Raw genomic sequence first — 22,962 nt, 5'->3', positions numbered from 1 at the left:
ATGTTTTCCTTTTAAAAAAATGCTTACATTTGTCTAATGAATAAATGGGCCCTGTTTGACTGAGCATTGTAAAAAACAGTTCTTGGAGAGATGTTGGGGTGAAATAAGCAAAAACTGGTAGTTTTGTATGTGGGGCAATGTAAAATGAAGTGTAAAGGGAATGATTGAGGGAGGAAACACATGTGAAATCATTGACCAACAAGAGGGAGACTTTGTGACTCTAGACTGGGTGAGGAAAGAGTTGGCAAGATCTTGAAAATAACCTGTGGCAGAAGTTGGAAGCACTTTTCCCCCCATTTTGATTAATTCCTAGAGGGTTTTGTTTTGTTGGGATGTGAAGTCTGGATAGAACCTTGTTTGTAGTGACAACAGTACCTCCCTGTCGAAGGCAGCACACAGTGTTACACAGTGCTGCTCTTTTAGAAAGCCCCTTTGGAGAGCCCCTGGAGGCTCTTGGAATTGCAAAGTCCCTTTTACTCCCAGCTCTGGCTGGGCACTGTAAAAGGCTGTTGACCTTTCCTTGAGCAGAGAGCATCTGAGCTCCACAGATCTTTGAGTACTGTTGATTATGCAAAGTGACTGGTATAAATACCAGTGGATTGGAGACATGAAGCACTGGTTTCATTTATTGTGATGATGGTACAAAAAAGTCTGTTTGTTTCTTCAGAGATTCCCTTCACTTTCTGCCTTGCTATTTCTCATTAGAGTTCTCTCTTCGAGTTTTTTGAATTACAAAATCAACCCCTACAATGAAGAACTGGCTAAAAGAAAAATAAGGTTTGCTTAGAGAGTTTACAACATACAGACATCCTAACCAGTGAGAAAGTGAAAGCCTTAACACACTTAGGGGAGATCAGTGATTTCACAGGAAAAAAAATCAACTTTAAAAGAACTCCAAAATTCTCAACAAACCAAACATGGAGTAAAGTAATAAGCAACATTTGTACCGAGCTGCAAAATGAAGAGGTGTGCACACATTAGAGGCTTTTATAACTGTGTTAGGAGCAAATGTCATAAATTTATTGTTCTTTCATGTGAAAGTGATGCAATGGCAGGAGAGATCCTGCTTTCTCCTGCAGATGCCAACAGTTGTCTTAAACACCTCTGTCAAGTACTGCAGCATTCTAAAATGAATGAAGAATGAATAGGTTGCCTTAGATTTCTGTAATGCCTTCAGAACTTACTGGTTTGATTATCTTTTGTCAAATGGATGTTTTCCTACTGACAGTTATTATTATTTACACAAATTATTATACAGCACTTTTTCTAATTGATTCAGGTTCCAAAATCCCTCTAATATTTTATCTTTTTAAAGACTATATCTCTATTTATAGAGAGGATATACAGAAAAGGCATTCTGCTTAGGTTTTAAACTAACATGCCAAGTCTGAAGGTTTGAACCATATGTCACTTAGGTATCCCTCTGTGTTTCTGCAGAGCTGATGTGTTGTTCAGGCCCATCTCCAGCCATAAAGCAAGAGACTTAACATTATTCTGCAGATAAATGTCATCCATACATCTGCTGCTAAATAAGTGAAGGCCAGAACTGGTAGCTTCGAGATTTTGTTCCCAGTTAGAAAGCAGAGGAAAATATGCAGTGAAGGACTGGGATAATTTGTACAGATTTCTGGGAAGTCTTAGAGGAGTTTTGGTTTGGGAAATGGGATTAGTTGGGTGGGTTTTGTTGTCATTGTTGGTTTTAGTGGTTTAGGTTTTTTTCCTGAAGAGTTAATTCAGAAAGCAAGCATATGCTGACAGCTGGTAAACTGAAGTTAGTTTTCTTGGATGAGCGTGGGTGCGAGGTCACCAAAGGATATTGCTGTGTGATAGACATGCCTGCTCCTTCTGCCTGTGGTGTGTAATACTTAATAGAGCAAAGTCAGGCAAGGACTGCAAACAATTTGAAATGTTCTGTGCCTCAGAATTTTAATGAAGTCATCCAGGAAGGGGATTTACAAACTGGACACTTACAATGGATGACATCTGACCATCATTCTCAGAGAGTTAATGAATCGGAGGGTACTTTGAATTCTTTCTCTAGATCACTTGTTTGAGTTCAGCCCACAACTACAGTTATCAAATGTCACTGTCCTTTTAATGCTCTGCTTGAAACAAGTCTAATTTTCTCTTGGTTCTTTGGAAGCAAAGCTTGTCTCAGGGCTACCACCTGAGGCAGGAGTCTTCATACCATCCCAGGCTGAGATACCACTGAAAGACTTGACTTTCAGGAAATGCTCCCTCAAGAAAGCTGTGTCCCCAAAGCATGAGGGTACACGATGCGACCCCATTGCCCACACGAGTTGTTCCTTCACTACTGCTACATGCTAATTTCAAGACTGATGCTTGTATTCTTAGGAAGGTATAAAAGCAGGCAAACTGCCAGTATTTGCTCTAGTTCTATCACCTGGAAAATCTCAGCTATCCTTTTTGCCATACAGAATAGGGCATATGTGACGTAATATGTGTCTCTTCCTATGAACAGGCTTATATCTGCAAAAATGGATTTTTCTTCAGTCTTGAAAAGAACAGCTTGTATCCTTAGCAAGCAGGAAAAATAGTCTGGCATATTTAAGAAAAAAGGTATTACCAATATTCAAATAATTCACATGTTTAGTTAGTATAAAATATACATGTCTGCACCCCAAAAAAGCAAGGCTTTTGAAAATAGAGAATCTTGTCTTGAAAATTAAGAACATTTACATTTTATTAGGGTTAGGTGCATTGCAGTGACACCAGCTTTGTGTATTCCATCTCCTTGCTTCATTTTTTGTAGTTTCTCATCTGATACCTACCACTCACTGACAACCACTTCACTGCAGGGAAAAAAAGCACTGACCCTGAGAGTTATCAGTTTTTGTATTGGAAGTACTGTTCACTCGCTCTGAAAATGCTGACTCAATTGACAGCTCAAAAAAAGTCCAAACCCAGAAAAGCCCTCTAGCACCTCTATGTGAGAACATCTGCCAGGCTGATACAAATTAGCCTGCATTGCATTTATTTATTCACTTGCCAATACTGTACAGCACTCTTTATATTGTTCTACAGTGCAGGGTGTGCTCGGTTGTTCTGTAGGATGGAGTCAGCAGTCTTCCCAAGCTGAAAGTCAGCCTGGTGGGTACAATTCTGGAAATGTATGGTGGATAATTCAGAGGCTGCATAGAATGTCAGTACTTTCTAATCATCAGTGCTTGGGTTAATAAGGATTTTAGGGACAGATGTACAGAGAGATAAAAAGAATTGTGGTCCAAGGAGTGGGGGCTGGGAGGGGAGAAGTCACAAGGCCTCTAAGCAGTAAGGGATGCCTCTCTGCAAAACAAAGATTTGTGATCCATATGTGTTTTGCAATACAGAATCACAATGTAAAAACGCATATTGTTAGGATTATTATAATCCCAGAATAAAGCTCTCTTACTGGGTCATTCCATGACTTTTCTGGCGCAGTAACATAGCTGCATTTGATGGATGGGGATTTCCATGGCTTCATTCAGCCCATATCCTAGTGGGTTTGGATGTGCTCTGGATCGTGTGGTGTTGAATTGGATCTCATCTCGCAGAGGAAAATGGAGAATCTGTAACAAGGAAGCTTATGAGGAAGTTCTGTGCCTGCTGGTCCTTTGTGCATTACTGGGGCAATATCAGTCCCTGTTCCTGTTCCACAGATTAAATCAAGCACTGTGGTTGTTGCCCCTTGAGCTGAACTCAGTCTTGTTACAGCCATCCCCGAGGGCCACTGGTGCTGTGTATGGTCTCAGGTGTTACAGGGCATGAGCTGGGTGCTGAGATGCACAGGGAGGATATGAAAACCTCAGGGCATGCACCTTAGGACTTCAGATAACAGGAGCTTATGCAAAAGCCCAGGTAATTCCTGCTTCTTGGCAAATGGGTGGAGTTTTTGTTACTTAGTCTTTGTTTCCTGTACAAAGCCCCTTAACTTTGTTGGTGTGGAGTAGCTTGCTCCAGTCCAGCATCAGGTCATTTCTTTTCTTAAACTAAAAAAAAATTATATAGTCTAACACTTTGAGCCCAAGAGCTGCCTACCCTTATTTCACTGCAGTGACCTTGTTTGAGCTACAGGAAAGCCCTACTGGCCAATCTTAGCCATTTTCCCTTTGCTTTCTTGCAGGCTCTGATACTTCACCAGCTTGGGCGCTATAGCTTGGCAGAGAAGATTCTCAGAGATGCTGTCCAAGTGAACTCCACAGCCCACGAGGTCTGGAACAGCCTGGGAGAGGTGCTGCAGGCTCAAGGCAATGATGATGCTGCAACTGAATGCTTCTTGACGGCACTGGAGCTTGAAGCCAGCAGTCCTGTGGTCCCTTTTACCATCATTCCCAGAGTCCTTTGAGAGGGCACCTTGATCAACCGATTTTTGGTCTGACTTCTGGGTGAGCAACCCCAGTGTACGAGACTGCCTGGTAACTGGTTAGTTTGAGAAACTTTAGAGCTACAGGTAACAAACTCCACTCTTTTGCGGGAAAGTGGCCAAAGCAGGGAGATGCCACCACATGTTAATGTCAGACTGAGAGGACAGAGTGGTGAGCCAGAGCCAAATCACTCATATCGCCTGCAGTTTTGCCCTGGTAGTTTTAAAACATCGTTATATTGTTCATGGATGATGTGCCATATTATGTTAGTGATACTTGAGTGTTACATAAAATTATAATGGAATCAACTACCAATTGTAGAATAAGATTCAGTGGCAGAACAGACTATTTTTAACAAGTCTGTTAATAAAACTGTTCTATTCCTGCCTCTCAACCTCTTTTGGCCCAAAGTCAAAATGTGAATTTTCTGTTTCCATCTCTATTTTAGTCCAGGCCAGAAAATCAGTTGAGTTCTTGTTTGTAGTTGTTAATAACTGTGATGTGTGGCTAACTGTTACCTAGAGCAAAGGCTGAGTACAAGAATATTTATATTTTACCAATGTATGCCTGTTACAAAAAATATATTAGTTATTTAAGTTTAACTTTTTTATGTGAATTCAGAGTTTATTTATCAATGGAAATATGTAAAAAGAAGCCTCAAATGGAATATTTACCGACATTCCTTATACATGAACCCACACTTGGCTAAATGGGATGATTATGTTAATAATAAAATGATTTTTAAATGGAACCTTTCCTGTGTCCTGTCCTGGTTAAGAATCTGGGGGAAATAGATGGTTTGTGGACACATTTTTATGAGCTGGCTGGCTGGCCTTGAAGATGAGCAACACCAAAAGTAAATGTTCTGAGGCCAGTCTAGAGAAAAGAAGCTGCTATACTCTTTGCCAATGGTACTGTTATCTTAGATTTCAGGTTTCCTTCAATCTTCACTACTCATTTTTTCTTCCTTCCATGCCAGCTCTAGATGAAGCCAGATTACACTGCTTCTACATAATATATGGACATTTGCATATACCTTGGTAGTGCTTGGGAAAAGCATGTTAAATATTTATACAATATTCTTTGGGTTTTTTTACTGTCTTCATAGTTTTTTTTCAACATCTCCTGCACTTTGTGTCCCTTGAAAGAAAAGTTGGCTGGTTTAGCAGACAAATACTTGCCAGAGATTCTCTGGGATGCGCAGAGAAGAGTCATTGTTGCAATGACTATTCAGGGTGCGTGAGCTGGGGTAGTAGCGTCCACTCATTTTCAGCGTTGGGCACATTTGGAGCCTGGGAAGAGTTCCAGCTTCCCCATTAGATGGAGTGCTCCTTGATACTTGGCTGATTTGTCACAAGAAGTGGTTTTAAAGTGCTAAGCACAGGATATCAGATGATTCAGGAAATGTTGTTCTTTGTTGCTCACCAGAGCTTACGCGCCTCAAACGCATGGAGGATCCTCACTGTGGCAGCGTGGGGCTCCAGTGAGCATCTTCAAATGGCAGAAGACTTAAACCTGGGGAACTCTTCAGTTTTCCCCCTGGCATTTCATGTGCCTGTTAGGCTGAGGCTACTTTGCAATTGTATCTGCTTGGCATTTGGACCATATGTTCTCTGTAAAATGGACCAAATCCCTGTAATAGGTAGTGTTTTCAAATCTATTTTAAAGGCAGTAGAAATTGTGTCATCTTGCACTGCAAAAAACATCAGTTTTGTTTCCCCATTTAAAGTCCCTGTTTGGCATGTTTTCTTCCTACTGTCCTTGGCTTTCTTTTTCTCTTTTCTTTTTGCCAACTGTTCTCTTTTCTAGTCCCAGTTCATAATTGGTGTTCTGGCCCTGCTGTCTTTTGGCACCCATTACATGATACCAAAAAATAGTGCAAAACCTTCATTTGTTTAATTCAGTTCTTCCTGAGCACTTCTCCTATCCCAGTTCCATTAGTTAAATTTGTGATACCTTTCACAGGTGTGCTTCTTCACAGTATTGACTCACCTTTTACTGTAATATCAAAGCTTTTCTAACAAGGCAATTTGCACCTAGATATGACATGGGGTCTTTCTCAAGAGAGCTTCAGACAAAAGTAGAGAACAGGAGAATTCTGTAACAGAATTCAGTTCTGATTCTTCTCATTCCAATTCGAGTCCTGGGCTGTTTTGATAAACTCCCAATGTGGAAAGGTTAGCAATCTAATTGTGTCATGTCTTTTATTAGTGGAGAAGTTGTCACTGGTGTTGTGCATATCAGGTGAACCTGAATATCTGTTTTCTTTTTTTTGCACTGGAATCAGTTTCACTGTAAATCCACAAGCTTCTACCTCTTGGGAATAGCCTCAGCTACCTATTTTTAAAAATGGATTATGTCTGTAAGGCTGTACATTTAGGAATTTTCAGGCAGAAGTGGAAATCCTTGCAGCATATGAATTAAACAGCAAGGCTTGTTTAAACATAGTTTTTGAGTTAAAACAACAAGTTTCTAGGTTTTACAGCTGCATTTTTTTTCCTTTTTTTTAAAACAAGTAAGAAGGCCAAGATAAAAAAATGTCTGTTTTAGTTGCTATACAGAGAGATTTGCCTTTTGCAATCTGCTGTCAGACCACCATAGCTTTTCAGTCACTAGTGAAGGAAACAATGCCTATGTGCACAGCCAGTCCTGGAGAAGTGTTCCCATGGTGCCCGTGGGTTGGTGTCATCCTCATGAGGGCTGTTCCTGGACTTTGTGGCTGGCAAGATCTCCATGTGGACACACAATCTGTGTGTGTGCTCTTGCCCCCCCAGCCTGTGTCAGGAATCAGAACTGTTCAAATGATCAGTGAGGTAAGTCAAGGGCTGAAAACCACACCAACCCCCTTGCTCCCTTGTCTCAAGGTTTTACTAACCTTTGGGTGGGAGCCAAGTAGAGGCTTCAGGTAGTTCTTCATCTGATATACTGCACCAGTAGTAACATTAATCTGCAGAGGAGAAAGGCAGGACAGCCCCTGCTTGGACCAGTGTAAAACAGTTACTAAAGTGCATCGTCGAGCACTCATACCAGTATAGGGACAAGTTGCACAAGCCCAAGATCTCCAGCCTTTCAACGGGGATTACATACTCTTCTCTTAAATCTGTAAGACTGGAACAGTGGGTTTCAGAGGAGACTGCCCTTATTCTGCAGGTTGCTTGTGCTACTCAAAATGATTAACATTTGGTTTACTGAGCATATGCTGAAGTGTAGCAGCAATCTCTGTTGCACTTGATAAAAGGTTGGACTCTGCAGCGCCTGCAGTAAGAAAACTTATCATTCAAGTAATTGGTAAAAGTTCATCTCTAATTTTGGTGCAGATAACCATTTCTACTCCATGATTTATTTTATTTCTACTTTTGCTTTCATGATTCACAGGAACAAGAGAACCAATCCAAGCAGAACTAATCCAACTGTATCTTTGAAAACTTTTTTCATTAATTATATGCATTTTAAACATCAAAGCTATTTTTTAAATTGCTTTAATTTTCCTTGAAAATCTGTTTTTTCCTGAGTAGACTGTTCTACTCTGGAATGATAGCAGAAGCTTGGATATACTGGAGTTCCAGATATACCTTGCTAATTCTTTGTTTGTTCAGTTGTCAGTTATAATGGTATTTTTCTCACAATTGTCCTTTCTCTTTTCTAGCATCAAGTTAAAAAGCTTATATGCTAAAATATGCTTTCAGCAAGTATACTTCTCCAACATTTCATCTATTTAACCTCATCACTTCCAAACTACCTTTTCTGATCTCACTGATGGGCTAGGGTGGACTGTGACACTTCCACATGCATCCACATTATTACAAAGACTAGCTGGTAAGGATTCTGCTCATGGACAACAGGAAAGACAGAGAATATTCAGCTTTTGTCCTATGTGGCTGTCATTGCTGATTGTGTGAAATTTGCTGGGAAGTCTCTCAGACTTGCAAAGCAAAGAGGTGGACTCGAAGAAATGGGACAGTGAAGTTCAACCTGAGTAAAAGGAAAGCTTTTTTGGAAAGAGGAATGTGTGGGGGGTGAGTGTTAGTCAGACTTTGCTCTTCCCCATTGCAGGGAAACACGCTATGCTGGTTTGTCACCACCTTGGTCACCTGGCCTTTCCAGTTCTCAATTAAAGCACCTTTGTAGCCCAGGTGGGTAATCTCCCCAGTTACTATTTCAAAGAGAGAAAACTGTACCTATTAATTTCTCAGTCCTTTGAAAAGATGTAACTGCTTCTGTCTGGCTCCTGTTCCATGCCCAGTCATGGGACAGAGAAGCACCAAGTGCCACTACCCTGGCACTGCTTTGGACATTTGCAGAGTGCAGCAGCCTCCAGGTGTGCTCTTTTGGATGTGGCCCTAAAGCACAGCAGGAGCACACAGCAAAGCTCCCAAAGGCAGGAGGGAGAGGGCTTTGGTCTTTCTAAATATGCCTTCACTTAGAAAACTTCCTTGGAGGGACTGAGTGTACAAACCTATTTTAGACATAAAGAGGTCAATGAAATGTGCCATTGCTGTGCTGAATTCTTTTCCTTTGTGTCCTTACATGAGGCAGGGATCTCTGTAGGAGAGATGACCCTTTTTCTAGGTGTATTTACGTCTGCTTCATCCAGGCATAAATCTCTACAGCCTGCTCCCCTTATCCTCACTGGGAGCAGCATGACTGGCTCTTGGCTCCCTCTCTGCCTCTAGAATTGCCTCCCCAAGGATGTGACACTTCAATATGAAATTACTGAAGGCGCCCTGTCTATCTGGCTTGAAAAAATCAATTGATAGACAATTAAGTAAGGTAATTATAGTATTTCTTTGTTATCACCACAGTGACATGGCTTTAAAAGCATGCAGGGTTGGTGTTTTCCTGTTTGTTTCTATAGCTGAGCCCCCTCCCCTGTAAGGACAGTAAAGCTGAGAGTCCCTCTGGTGGGTACAGCTGAGGAACAAACATCTGATCAGCACGTGGGCCCTGGGCTGTCTCCCAAAGAGAAAACTGGCCCTGCTTACCAATTTTTAAGTGGACACTTCTTCTACACATGTGCATGCACATGCTCACAGTTACAGAGAGCCATGTCACAGGTGCATCTTACAACTGTGGCAGAGTTTTGAGAGGAAGTTCCTGTACAAGTTCACTTTAGCTCCTGTAAAGCCATCTCCTCTATAAAGAGGCTTTGCTTTTTTTGACAGATAGCTGGTTGTGCCAGAAAAGGAAATTCTGGCCCCAGTTTTCACTTCCAGCGCATGTCAGATGTATATCAAATGATGAGCCTGAGACATTGTTATTATTAGTGCAGGCTTTCCTAAGATTGTTGTTTTCCAAACAGCACCAACTACTAATGTAGGACTGGAGAGGGCAACAGAGGCCATAAAACATGCCAAGTTGCTTTCCTTTTGACTGTGTTGCAAAAATAGCTCTTTATTAGAAGTAAAACAGTAATCTTCTGACTGAAAAATTGTTTTTTGTAAGGGTTCCTTCAAGAAAGGTTTTTCTCTTTCTTCTTTTTAATATTGCAAGCTTTTAGCATAACTAACTCCTGTGAGCTGGAATGAGAACCCTGCAACCTTCAGGGCAGGTCCTGTGGCCAAAGGGCCCAGCAAGTGGCTTCATTGACACAAGCCCTACATGCTCTTAGACTAAAATCACTTCTTCCCAGGCGTGCCCTTCAGGAACGTCCCGCTTGTTTGATGATCCCATTGCCCCGCTTCTGCAGTGGTTGCCCACACTGGTGGCCAGCCTGCAGGAGGCCCCATTTCTAGGGCAGGTGCTCCTGGCCACTGCCCTGCCTTGCTGCACAGGGGTGCATGGGCTGGCAGCGCCACGTGGAGCAGAAAATCACAACACACTGGTTTGGGAACAATTGTTTCATGGTGTGTGCTGAGTCAGCCAAATTGCCATCTGAGAGATTAAAAAATAAAAGGAGTAGGCACAAGCTCCTCTGGCTCATGAAAAGGCCCAAAAGGGCCCACCAGCAGATGCAAACAAACTTTTGTACAGTTTCCATCTTATGCTCGTCAGAGAACTCTGGCATGTTCTTCATTGTTTTGGGTTAGAGGCTTCACGTGAAGGACCACGTGCTGCAAGGCTGTGCTTCAGCAATAGAAAGGGTTAATCAAAACATGTTTTAGATGCCAGGTTATGGTGCGACTTCATCTCGTGCCTGACCCAAGCCAATGGCAGCTGCTGTTGAACAGGAGACCTGGTTCCTGTGTTTGCTTTGCTCCTGTTATGTCTGGTTAGTGTGAGGCTACAGGGCGAGCCAGACCAGCCCACTGTGCTCATGGCCTTTACTTTTGGGGTTGTTTTTTTTACTGCAGAGGAGGCAGTGGAAGTGGGGAGGTGATGTGTGCCCATTTCAGAAATAGGTGGCAGTTAGGTAGGTTGGATTATGCCTATTGAGAACCTGCATTGTTGTTTCCCTCACTGTTTTCATCAAAACAAAGGCTGAAGTTTTGATGGGTGGCAGTTCCCAGCTGGGTCTCATGCACATGTAAAGTAGTTTTCCCGTTCTGGCCACAGAGCACCACACTTGCCCTAAGAAACACAATAGGAAAGAGCATGGGAGGTTTCTGTTCCCAGCAGAGAGATGCCTTTGCTATGAGTAGTTGCCTGAGGTATTATGCTAATGATGTCTCTTGTTACATTACAGTTTGAAAAATAGAGACTGGGTGATATTAGAGATGCTCAGGAAAGTAAAAATGCATTCATTTCAACTGTGATGCTAATAATCAGTAAGATAAAAATGTATTACATGCTTATGTGGATGTTTCTTGTTCAGAAATAATGTAGACTTTGCTCACTGTAGCTTACAAATGCACTATGAGAATTTGTAAATTGGTGTCTAGCAGTAGCCTAGACTCATAGCTCCCAGCCTTGCTAGAAAGGCCAGAGGAAAGGAGGCACAGATCATATAGGTCACAACTGAGAAGAGTCAAAACAACTCTCATGGCCAACATACCTCAGAGCATTTTCAGCCTCACCCTGTGTTTCTTATCTAGGATTCTTATCAGACCTTGATTCCCTCTCTGTAGAGGATTTGAATGGGAAGTGATGCTATTGCACAACTATTTCCTTTCCTGGCCCTAAAATGGACTTAAGTTGTAATTCTTGGCCATTACCACCACCAACATTCAGTGCTTCGTATAGTGGGTTGCAGTTTTTGAATCATTCTCTTGCCATAGCCCAGATTACACCAATGTTAACACAGGGCTCTGGCACACGATGGAGGGACTATCCCATCAGTGCCGTGCTTGTGAGACAGCTCTGTCAGCATCCAGCCTTCACAGACATTTCTAAATAGGATTGTCACTGGGAGTGATGTACTGTGATACTGGGGATTCAGGCTTAGCTGCATTTTACTTCCCAGTATGCTGATATTGATGCTTTTCTCATGTTCTGATGCTTCAGCCTCCTTTCTGTGCAAAGCCCACCGTGGATCAGTGACAAGAGCTGCCTCCATCCTGCTCTCTGTCCTCGATTTCCCATTTCACTGGGACATGCTGAACACTGCGCTCCAATGGCTTTTGTGTCCTGATTCCTAGAAGAAAGCATCCTCCAGAGAGCAGCTCACTCAGCCTGAGACGCTCAGGCACAGCGACAGCTGCAGCCTACATGAAGCAGGGGTGGTATAAATAGCTTGCAAGAAGAGAGGCAGGAAAAATTACAAGGTATGGCACTATGGCCAGAGCTGCAGTATCCAGGTTCAGCCTGGTTCTGCAATAAGCTTTGCTTGAGCCAGCATCAGAGTTATACTGGGGGGGACCTAAAATTTCCAGTTTTCCTCATTTGCTAAAATTCATGTTTCTAAGTAGTTTGCAGAAATTTTACTGTGGTATCAGTGACTGTGAGTGTTCGAGCTTTATCTTAGTCACTGACTTACAAAAAAGAAAAAAGCCTATGTATTCTGCAAGTCAGGAACCCTGGGCTTGCCCAGCTTCATTCATTGGTCTATGGCAAGGGCCTTACTCCATATGCCATGCAGCTTTTGGAACCCTGTCTTCCTCTTTGCAGGACAGCTTCAACAGGGGGACATTTGTCCCCAACTCCCCTCCTTACCCTGCTGATTGAGTGCCTCTCTTTGTGCTGAGGGAGCTTAAGTCTCACTCCCAGCCCAGATGAGACAAGACCTGAACCATCTTACCAACTGGATGGAGGCTGTAATTTCTGGGCTGTTGTAGCTTAGTTGGCATGATGTGGGCACATTTGCACACCAAGTGTGAGGGGACTGCAGCAAAATAGTGCTGAAGTTTCCAGGGCAGGAATCAGGTGTCTAACAGACCCAACCTGAGCCTCTCCAGCTGTATGTGGTGCAGGGATTATATGACACACAAACTTTCCTACTGACCAGGAGATGCTCAGTGAGTTTTAGTGCTTCAAGCCTGATTAAGCCCCTGGAAGTGCAGGTTGCACTCATGAATAGTCACCTACATTTGGTAGGTTTTCATGGTGGATTCAGCTGGGTGGCACCACTGATGCCTGCAGATTACCATCCAGGAGAGATGAAGATTTGTTAACTAAACCCTAAACATTGGGTGGGGAGTGGAACTGGCACTGAAGTTCACGGTTTGCATGAAACAAATCCACAGGCTGACAGACTTGAGAGGTTTCATAAGTTGGCGTTCGGATGTGGACCATAGCAACCCTCACCCATGACCCCAGCGTGGAAATGGCAGCAAATGCTTGGCTGAGGCCTCCATTGTGCCCCCCAAGGGAGGTACCTGCCAAGCTGAGCCACCTCACTTGCCATGGCCAGCTCACTGCTCCAGAGCCAGAGGCAGACAAGCTGCTGTAGGGTTGCAACCCACTGGTAGCCACAGCTGGTCACGACTTGTGCCTGTCACTGCTCTGCACAGATCACTGTGTCAGACATGCAGCTTTCACAGCCAAAACTCATGCTGAGGCCATCCCTTAGCAACAAAGCTCTTACAGTGCTTTTACTGCTGCAATGGCTGAAGATTGGGCACCTTCTCTACCACCAGAGCTGCAAAGTGGTGCATAGCAAAGCTGTCCCACAGCTACCTGCAGCAAGGCACTGCACCAGGAACACTGCTTAATGTGAGCTGACCCTGCTGTTGAGAAAGACTTTTCTGGGTTTTACTCTGTACATACACTTATCCTTGAATAATATTCTACAAGACACATCTCTGTCCTTCTTGGTTGGCCTGGCTTGGCTGCTGGCTGACCCCTGCCTTGGAAATACAAGCTTGGTAATCTTAAGAAGCACAATAAATAGTCAGCATCCTGCAGAAACCAATGTGATGCAGCAAAGCCCATCCACCAGCTATTATATATAATCCACCAGGAATTAAATACCCATGAATGAATATAAACTCAGGCATGAATAAACAGCTCAGCATTGCCCAGGTCTTAGCTGAAAGCCCCAGCAACACTGGCAAACTGTGTGAAGGCCATGTTATGATGGTTCCAGTAACTGTCTTCTGATAGTTTCAGATGTGCTCAGGTCTGGAGCAGCCTGAAAGAATACCACCACAATGATTCCAGTTATTACATGGTATGGCACTATGGCCAGAGCTCCTGAGAGGAGCAGGACTGAGAAAGTCTTCACCCAGGAGATGCCACAGCATCTAGATTTATATACTGACAACATACACGCTCCAGGTTGCTTAGCACTATTTACTCCAACAGCACAGGCCTCCACCACACAGTGAAATACAAGCCAGGAAGCCTGAGAAAATTTTTTAAATTACAAGTATGGTACTTCAACTATATCAACTACTCCTTGCACACACACACAAATCCCTATTTCACTGCTATTAGCAGAGCACACAGGCCTTTATATGCCTGGTATTTACAGTTTTCATGGCTCTAACTAGAAGCTTTATAGGATAAGACAGAAGACACTGACAACCACCTTTGATCATCTTTGACCACATTTGTATATCCATGGACAACTACCTGAGGGTAATGCACAGCATCCAGGCTAATAATGCATGTGCTCCCTGCAGTATGCTGCCTGTGGATAGAGGTTTACCTGGAATCTGAACAAGGAACATGCAAGAAGTGCATTAAGCCACCTTCTAGACAAAAAGCTTAAATTTCATTAGACCTGCAGGGTGCAAGTATGCCACACCTGGTGCACTGTAAACTCTCCATCTAGTTTGGTAGTGAAAAGTATCTCTGAGTGGAGATAGAGCAATCAGCCTGCCTAATAAATGGAGTGAGATTCCATAGGCCTGCAAGGGAGCTTCCCACTGGCACAGTGTGTGCTGAGGTGCCTTACCACCCCCACCCAGCATTTCAAACAGCTCTTTCTGCAATGGCTGTCATTACAGGAGGCCCTCAACAGCACGTTGTCCTCTCTGCTGACAGCTGAGTATCCAAAGTAGTGAAATGCACAACATCTGCCAAAGGAGCAAGCCATCCTGAATAAATTAGCATCCACCTGGGATATGAGCTTGGACCCCTCGACTGGCTGAGATCAGCTAAGGGACCAGCAAGAGTACACAGGAGCATCCACACCTCACTTCACAAGTCTACAGAAGGCTGGTGAAATTCAAAACACTGCTGCATGCATGCATGCATGCATGCAGGAAGGAAGGAAGGAAGGAAGGAAGGAAGGAAGGAAGGAAGGAAGGAAGGAAGGAAGGAAGGAAGAGAAACTGTGTAGTGGTTTCCATCACCCTAAGCTGGAAAACAATTCCTCCTGTGCATCATGGAAAGCCCACAGGTACTAGTGGGCATGCTGCTGGAAGCAGCCTCTCTGCATGCCCTCACAAGTGGATGCCACACTCTTCTGTATCACTAGAAGATGGGAATAACAGAGAAACAGAGAAATGTGAAGAGCTGAGCTACTCCTTCTGGCCCCACAGATAATCAGCAGTAGCCATTATGCAAATAATGAAGGCAAATAATGAAGGAGAGTGTAGGCAGGATCAGCAGAGACATAGCTGCATCTTTTCAGCCTGTCCTCTTTTGAAGTTGGGAGTCTGCTGCTGGAAGAGATCTCGGGGTACTGCATCCCGTTTGTCCATTGTGGGGCAGCACCGCCTTTTCCTTGCTGAAGTAATGCAGTGGGGTCCTCTGAGCAACAGGCTCTGCAGACCTTTCAAGGAAAACAGTCCTTCCCACAGGTTTGCATCTTCCTTTGCAGAATTCATTGCTCAGGCTATGGTTCAGATCATGGCTGTGGCTGGTGGCTGCCTCCACTGGCTCGCTGGGAATGCTCACTACCAGGGAGAGGAGGTAGCTCACTGAATTTTAATCACATTTTCGCTGCCAGTGCCATGGCCCGGAAAATACTTTTTTATGTGATTAGAAACAAGATGTATTACACACATATATGGTCTCATCAGCAATTAGTACCTGAGTATTGCAGACAATAACTTCCTGGCTGAACACAACACAAATCTCTTTGTTATGATCTCCTGGAGTGCCTTTACCTCTAGGATCCTGATGTTCCCAAAGCTTGCAGGAGGGAATGGCACCCCAGCCAGGTTCCTGATGAACTGGGGAGCTTACAAGCCCTTAGTAGTAAATGCAGCTGTCAGGAAGAGGGAGCCTGTGTGCACCAGGAATGGCTGTGTTTGGTGAGGGAGAGTTTTGTGTCTTCATCAGGAACAACTCAGTGGGAGTCAGTGAGCCACAGTGGTTCACAGGGAAGCAAAAGTGAGTTCTTTGTGTCTGTGCAATAAGTCAGAGAAAAGAGACTCAACACAGCCACAAGCTGGGGTTAAATCACTGTTCCTTTCAAGGGTGCCAGACTTCAAGTGAAGGTGGGAGCTCAGTGAAAGCTTCAGGATTGCTCTGAGGAGCTCAGACTGCAGCTCTCTGATGGGTGAGACCAGAGAACAGAGTGGTGCTTAATGGGGTCAGGAAAGGAGCTGGTGTTGGGCAAAGTTTTACCTGGCTGCCTGTAACACAGGCAAACCCTCAGTGGCCAGATTCCTGCTGCCAAATCCCCACCAGATCTATGGGGATCTTTGCAAAGGATAGAGTGCAACCTCCCTCTTATGGGAGAGTTTGGAAATGCAAAACACCTATACAGCTGTGGCCCAATTCAATAATTTCTGAGCAGCTACACAACCTGTGACCCCATCTGCAGAACCACACATGCTAGATCTCTGCCCTGCTCTCCGTGTCTCTCTTTAACATTAGGGAGCTTGTACTTGAAAAATCTTTAATGCAGCCATCTAAAACCAGCCTCCCTTAACAACCCTGCCTATTTAAGTATCTTTTGCAGCTCATCATCTGTCACAAGAAATGCAGTACATTTGGGTTTTTCTACTGCAAGAACTGGCAACACCCTCTGCTTCCTAAATCTTCCAAAATAAGTTGCATGCATTCCAGATAACTTGCAGAAAAGCTAAAAATAGGAAAAGCTAACCTCTGAATTTAATTTTTTGCTTTTCATTTTCCTTCTTGGATGTGCTCCCTGTTTTGAGCAGTTGTACTTCCCGTTAGGTCAGGCACTAGACAATAGTTTTCCAAGAGTCTGGAGATTAGAGAAACCCATAAAACAATTCCACATCCAGCAGCACAGAACTGCTGGCACTCACTGAAAGGTCTGCCCTGGAAGTGGCCTGGGTTGTCTCTCTCCTGTCTGCTTTCTTTACACTGATATTTCTCTTCCAAAAAAATCTTCCAAGCTGTCTGCTTTTATCTGCTCCTGCTACTTACTGAGCCTCCCCGGTTTTCTCAGGCAGCGCATCCCTCAGTGTCTTGCTCCCACTCACTGCTGAGATTAATGCTGCATAATATTCCAGAGCTATCACATTCTGGTACTTGGAGCTCATTTTGTTCTTTCTCAAATTCAAATTTAACTTAAAATTAAAAAGCCCCACACAATTGAAAGCCTGTGTATCTAAGTGGACACACAGATCTAGGAGCAAGTAGTGGTTGGGGGTGATGAAGGGGAAGCCATGTCAGATAAAATGGGTGGCCTTTTTGATGTGAAGAAGGTTCTTCACTTTATTTAGGCGTAGGTATGCAACTTGTGTGAGTCAACACTCCCTACTATGCAGTGAAAAATCTGCCTAATTTGGAGCACCCAGGATCTTTGGATTGTCCTCTGCAGGTTTCCTGACCAGGTCAGCAACAGGGCAGGGACTACACCAGCCCAGAGTCTGAAGGATGTTAGGAGGCAGAGTGAAGGAGCCATCTCACTTTATGTTGGCAACTTTATGTTGACTTTATGTTGGCAACGAGTGATCAGCTGAGGGCAAGCCTGGCTGCAGGACAGTGGTACTGTGATTCACCCCCTTGGGCTAGGAGCCAACTAGGAAACAGTCAGGAAATCAGACTGTCACACTTCTCAGGACACAGGCAGGAGGTGGGTGAGAAACCGAGCAAATCTCAGCAGTACAGAGTCAACTGCAGAGTCTCTTGACCCATCTGTCTCCAGCATGGGCAGAGCCATGCTGGAAAATGGGCACCCTGCTCATGTCTGTTTGCAAACAGGCTGGGTCTGCCCTTCCTGTGCCCCACAAATGAACTGGGGGATTCACCTCCCTCTGCCCAAGCCAAGGACCAGCTTCAGAGCACAGCAGCTGACTTCACCACACATGGATAGAGGAGGCACTTTCTACCCACAGTTGCACTTCCCTTCAAAACCAATGTTGCTCCTTTGCCTTTCAATGGAATAAATGCCATGAAGCACTACAATGGTAGTTAAAAATGTACTCGCATACTACGTCACGGAAGAGTGGGCTAATAAGGTAATGATGACTAACTCCAGTGTTTCAAACTGGGGGAACCAAGTTCTGAAACTGAAAGTTTCTACATCAGCCCACTTGGCAGACAGGTCTCCTGGCCTACAGAGAAAACGCAGATTTACGTGGTGCAGAATCATGTTTTTTGTCCTAGGAAGGGCAGTTCTGTGACCTGGAGCTGATGAAATCTGCTCTGCTTCATACCTTTTGTGGGCTGTGCTTGCCTGGACAAAGCCTCACTTCTGTGTCTTTCTGGAAAAGGAATTAGCCACCTTATTCCTGCATGTATTGAACTCAGCTGCCAGCCACTTTCAGTTTGTTGCAATAAACCAAGAGCTTCTAAACTCTGGCTGGAGTCAAGTCCAACAGCAATGCGGTCAAAAAGGAGAGAAGCATTCTGTGCCTTGAAGAGAGCTGGGATATTTGCCAAGATCAAGCATAGTTTTTTTTCTCTAGCCAGTCAAGGGACACAGAAGTTTTTCCAGACACTGTTGTCCAATTCAGAGTAGTCTGGCCAAAAGCAATATTCTGGAGGAATCCACTCTGGGCTGAATTTGGACATTACTTTTAGACAAGCATTGTGTCCTTCTTTACAAGGAGAAAAACACCATACAATCTATGTTCAGGCACCCACAAATACACTGCTTTGAGACATATTACAGTATGAGCAACCCCACCACTGATTCTCCTTCATGCTGGAGTACAGTCATGGCGCCTTTCATCGACTTGATGGTGTCCAAGCCATTCCAGGGTACAGAAACATCAGTGTCCTGTCAGGGGGCTCACTCCACAGCACTCCTTCCCCAAGCCTGGCTTCTGCAGGAGGTCTTCTCTGTGCCACCAGGGCTTTGGGTCAACAAGCAGCATGCCTTGCCCTTTGCTCTCATGGTCCAAATGCCCAGCCTGGACCATTGGCTCCAGGCTTCTCTGCATAAACACCTCCTGCTTGTTATGGTGAGAAATTTTGCAATACGGCCCCACCACTCATTACACGCTGCAGTCATTTCTGCTGCATGCTTCTGATTAACTTCTCCACAGTGGTGAAAACAATGAATGGCTTGGAGAAACAGTAAGAGGAAACCAGAAACACTTCAAAGTTTTCTGTGTGAAGTCTTCTGGGTCATGTTACATCATCCTAATATAATCTACAAACTCAGGACACCCTGGTGGCCAGGGATTTACAGCAATGCAACAACACATCCTGGCACTGATCCTGCCCCATTTCCACCTGCATCCACAAATTCAGTCCTTTTTCTTCCTTCCTGCTGCCATCGGTGCCCTGCTCAAGGGTCACTAGATCCTGAACTTATGCCTCTCAAGATGCTGTTAGGAAAATCATCTGCTGGCTGACAGCACTGCCTGTCTGCCCAAGGCTGCCCTGAAAGACTGGTGTGTTAGGCCAGCTCAGTGCCATTTGGCAACATAATGAGGTCTCCTCAGAAATGCATTTCAAAAGATTACCTGAGCTCGCAGATGAGCTGCCCTCTGGTCACAAACTAATCCTGCTTAGAGGAGATTGGGCACAACAGCAGCCAGAAGGGATACTTCTGATTGAAACTATAGTAAAACCTGGTCTGAAAATTCTGTCTTTTACACCTTTTCTAGATACTAGCTTGCTAATTGCTTACTTATTATAGAAGATCCTATCACATGTAGACAACACAGAGAATGACAAACTTTTTGTAATCCCCTTGCAGGGACATCCAGCAAGAGGCAGAGTAGCCATTGCCCCCACTCAGCGATGCTCAGGGGCACCTCTCTGTGCCCATTGCTCTGAGACACTGTGTCCCACTTGGTAGATCAGACCATGTTGGGGAAGATGAAACAGGAAAGCCTTATAAATATGATTGCCTAACAAAAGATTTTGGGAATATGAAAACTATAAGCGACATCGAAATGAAGGCCATCTTTGAGATATAGAGTCTTAGTTACTGAACAACTGGAAAACAATGGTATAGCCGGCTGAAGGTAATCCCCTCTTGATTGAACAATCCCCTCTGCTTGCAGACAGGTCCAAGGGTCAGAGCAGACCCTACTAGCTCAGCAGAAGGGGTCCAAGGAGTAGTTTTTAGAAGTTAAAATGTAACACTCTATGGTAATGTAAGAACTCTTATAGGCTGTATGTAAATGCTATAGGATTTGTACCTTGTATTAGATTGGCTAGTGAGAATTAGAATATTCAGTACAGAAGATGATTTATTGTATTGTAACAAGGACCTCGCTCGCTTAGTAACGCTCTTAGTAATGCTCTTCTCCTCTTAGTAACTCTCTTAGTAACGCTCTTAGTAATGCTCTTCTCCTCTTAGTAACGCTCTTAGTAACTCTTTTAGTAGCTCTCTTAGTAATGCTCTTTTACTCTCTTAGCTCTTAGCCTCTTGCTCTTGATTCATCTCTCTCTCTCCTACACCTTGGGCCTGCTTGGAGCTGCAGCTGGCAGCTCTAAGCAGTGCCCCTGTACCCACGCCCTTTGCAATAAACTGCATGCTCCAAAGAGCTGCTTATAGAGATCTCTCGTCTCCATCCGTCCATCCCCGCCGGGCCCGACCGAACCCACACCCTCATCACCATCATCGCCATCAGTTTCGACCAACTAGACCACATATAAATAAATAAAAAAAGAGGTTTCAGAAGAAGGACTGCAAGTGTCCCCTGGAATTTTTGCCCAAAACCTGGGTTACACGCAATCCTTCAGAATGCAGAAGATATATAGTTGATAATAATTTTAATTTTCCTTCAAAATAAGAATTTGGAGCCTCCTCTCCTAACAGTACATTAACCACAGATATAGACATTTGCAGAAAATAATAATGTTTCTACATTTCTTTTGCAATGCAACAGAATAATACAAAGGTTTAGCTAGGAGGAGAGTTGACTTCTCCATGTAAAAGCTGTCACAGTGAAAATAAAAATGAATCCAGCAAACAGCACAACTAAACAAACCCACACTGCCTCTGTTGCAGTGGGTTGAGTTGCTTCACTGTGATGGGCACTAGTGCCTCTGTGCAGACAAAGCATTGGGAGCAGCCACAATGAACCCAGAGGATGCACCACTGCCATGTGCACAGCAAGGAGCTGCCAGCATTTGCCAACACCACCCCATTTTCCACTGCTGTCTGTTGTCCATGCTGTGCCTGAGAGGCTGGAGCACTGGTGCTGTCAGCTCACCATGTGTGGGGCTCAGCAGGACAGGAGGCACAAGGCCACCTATAACAAAGTAAGAATGAAGATCTGCAGCTAGTGTTATCAAAGCTCCCTGCTAGCCTTGGGTAAATGTCCTGCAAGCACAAGAAGCAAAATACAGTTTTGTTCCCTTCCCACATCCGTTTAGAGAACCAGTGGTGTTTTACCATGTAAAAAATTAACATGCTTTAAAGTAATTTATATATATGTATATTAAAAAAAAAAAAAAAAAAAAAAATTTATATATATATATAAAAAATCATATGAAACTCATTCCTTATTATTATCTACATACTTCTGGAAGGCACCAGTTTAGTCAAGTACTGCAGACAGCTTTGGGAACCTTGTATGAAGGGAAACATACAAGGGATTGAGTCTGACAACCAAAAAATTCAGTCAGGGGCACTGCCACATTCAAGACAATGAAGACACGCGTTTACAAAGTGGGGTGTGCAGGTCTCCTCTAAATCAACCAGAAAGCTTCAGCTCCTATCTTTCCACCCTGCCTTCACTGGGTAGTGCAGATCCAGCGATGGCTTTGTTGTTACCATGGCAGCTAAGCCCTTTCTCCTCGTTCAGGGTCTCTCCTTAGCCAGACACAACATCCAAGCTTTAAGGCCCTCTCTCTGCTGGCTCAGTGGCAATCACCACTGGAAACTCCCTTGGCACAGCTCCTGGCCTCACTCCGGTGACACATGTGCAGTCACATCCTCCCTGCAGCTCGTGAGCCAGCACTACCTTCCACCCTACGTTAACACCACAGAGTTTCCTTCCTCCATGTGCTGAAGAGAGGAAGAGCTGCCTCCAGTGCTGTTTATGAAGCATGCACACACCCAGCTGTGCTAGGATGAATGTATCCTCAGCCTTTTCCTCCTTGGTAACTTAGAATTAGCCCATTTCTTTGCCACAAGCCTCAGTGGTGTCACTTACAGGAACAGGCCTAAACTTTCCCCATTTGCAAAATGGAATTAAATCATAGTTCCCTGTGTTATGCATCAGTTTATTAAGCAGTAAACACTCAACTTGCAGCGAACCCAATAATAATTAAAGGTGGTCAAGTAGCCATTGCTCAGGCATGGTGGCCCAGTAGGAAGGGGTGCTAATGGCAGGGCAGAGCTATGGACAGCTACAGACCACCCTCTGGGCCCTCAGCCCAGCCTTCCACAGTGGGGGGCACTTTACTTCTCACATTTCCAGGAGCCATGACACACAGAGTAAGGGATGGGATGAGGCTGAGGGCCAAAATTTCACAAAAAATCTTAATGGTACCCGGTAGCTACACCAAAAGATGCAGCTAGGGAGGTTTGGGAGAGGTCATTTTGGGGAGTATTTCACAAGTTCCCGAGGGAGCTGGGGCAGGTTTCAGTCCCCAGGCAGCTCAGTGACAGAAAGACTGGAGGAGAGGATTACCAAGCTCTTCTGGAAAGAAGCAGGAAGGAAGTGGGAGTGCAACTTCCTACTCAGGACACTGAGACTTGACCCCTGCTCAATTTTCCTATGACTCAAATGGTATTTCTTAAAGCAGCCCTCCTTCCAATGACTTAAAAATAGCAACTGCTGAAGCAGAGGAGACTGCTGACTAATGCTGTACTAGAAGATATATCTTTCTCTGGAGAATAAGCTGGTACAAGTACCAGTTTTTGGATGAGCTAGGCAGGACTGCCAGGGTTACCCTGTGACAGCTGACCTACAGTTCCCATGCAGACTATCTTCTAAAATATAGAAAAGATGACTAAACAGGTCAACTTCAGTAAAGCAACTTCAGTAACAACTGTGTT

The 22,962-nt window shown here is 44.2% G+C and overlaps 1 protein-coding gene across 2 annotated transcripts in view; it reads left to right on the top strand.

Annotated features, from left to right (window-relative positions):
- The window catches only part of TTC7B (tetratricopeptide repeat domain 7B), a 130,240-nt gene extending 125,125 nt beyond the window's left edge, over positions 1–5,115 (top strand). For both annotated transcript variants that reach the window (XM_069018067.1, XM_069018068.1), the window contains one exon: positions 4,124–5,115. In XM_069018067.1, coding sequence (XP_068874168.1) covers positions 4,124–4,345 — 222 coding nt within the window. In that variant the 3' untranslated portion in view covers positions 4,346–5,115. The remainder of the gene's footprint in view (positions 1–4,123) is intronic.
- The last annotated feature ends 17,847 nt before the right edge of the window (positions 5,116–22,962 follow it).

This window comes from Aphelocoma coerulescens, chromosome 5 (assembly GCF_041296385.1).
Source record: "Aphelocoma coerulescens isolate FSJ_1873_10779 chromosome 5, UR_Acoe_1.0, whole genome shotgun sequence".
Classification (NCBI taxonomy): Eukaryota; Metazoa; Chordata; class Aves; order Passeriformes; family Corvidae; genus Aphelocoma; species Aphelocoma coerulescens.
This window is presented reverse-complemented; position numbering and strand designations above follow the sequence as displayed.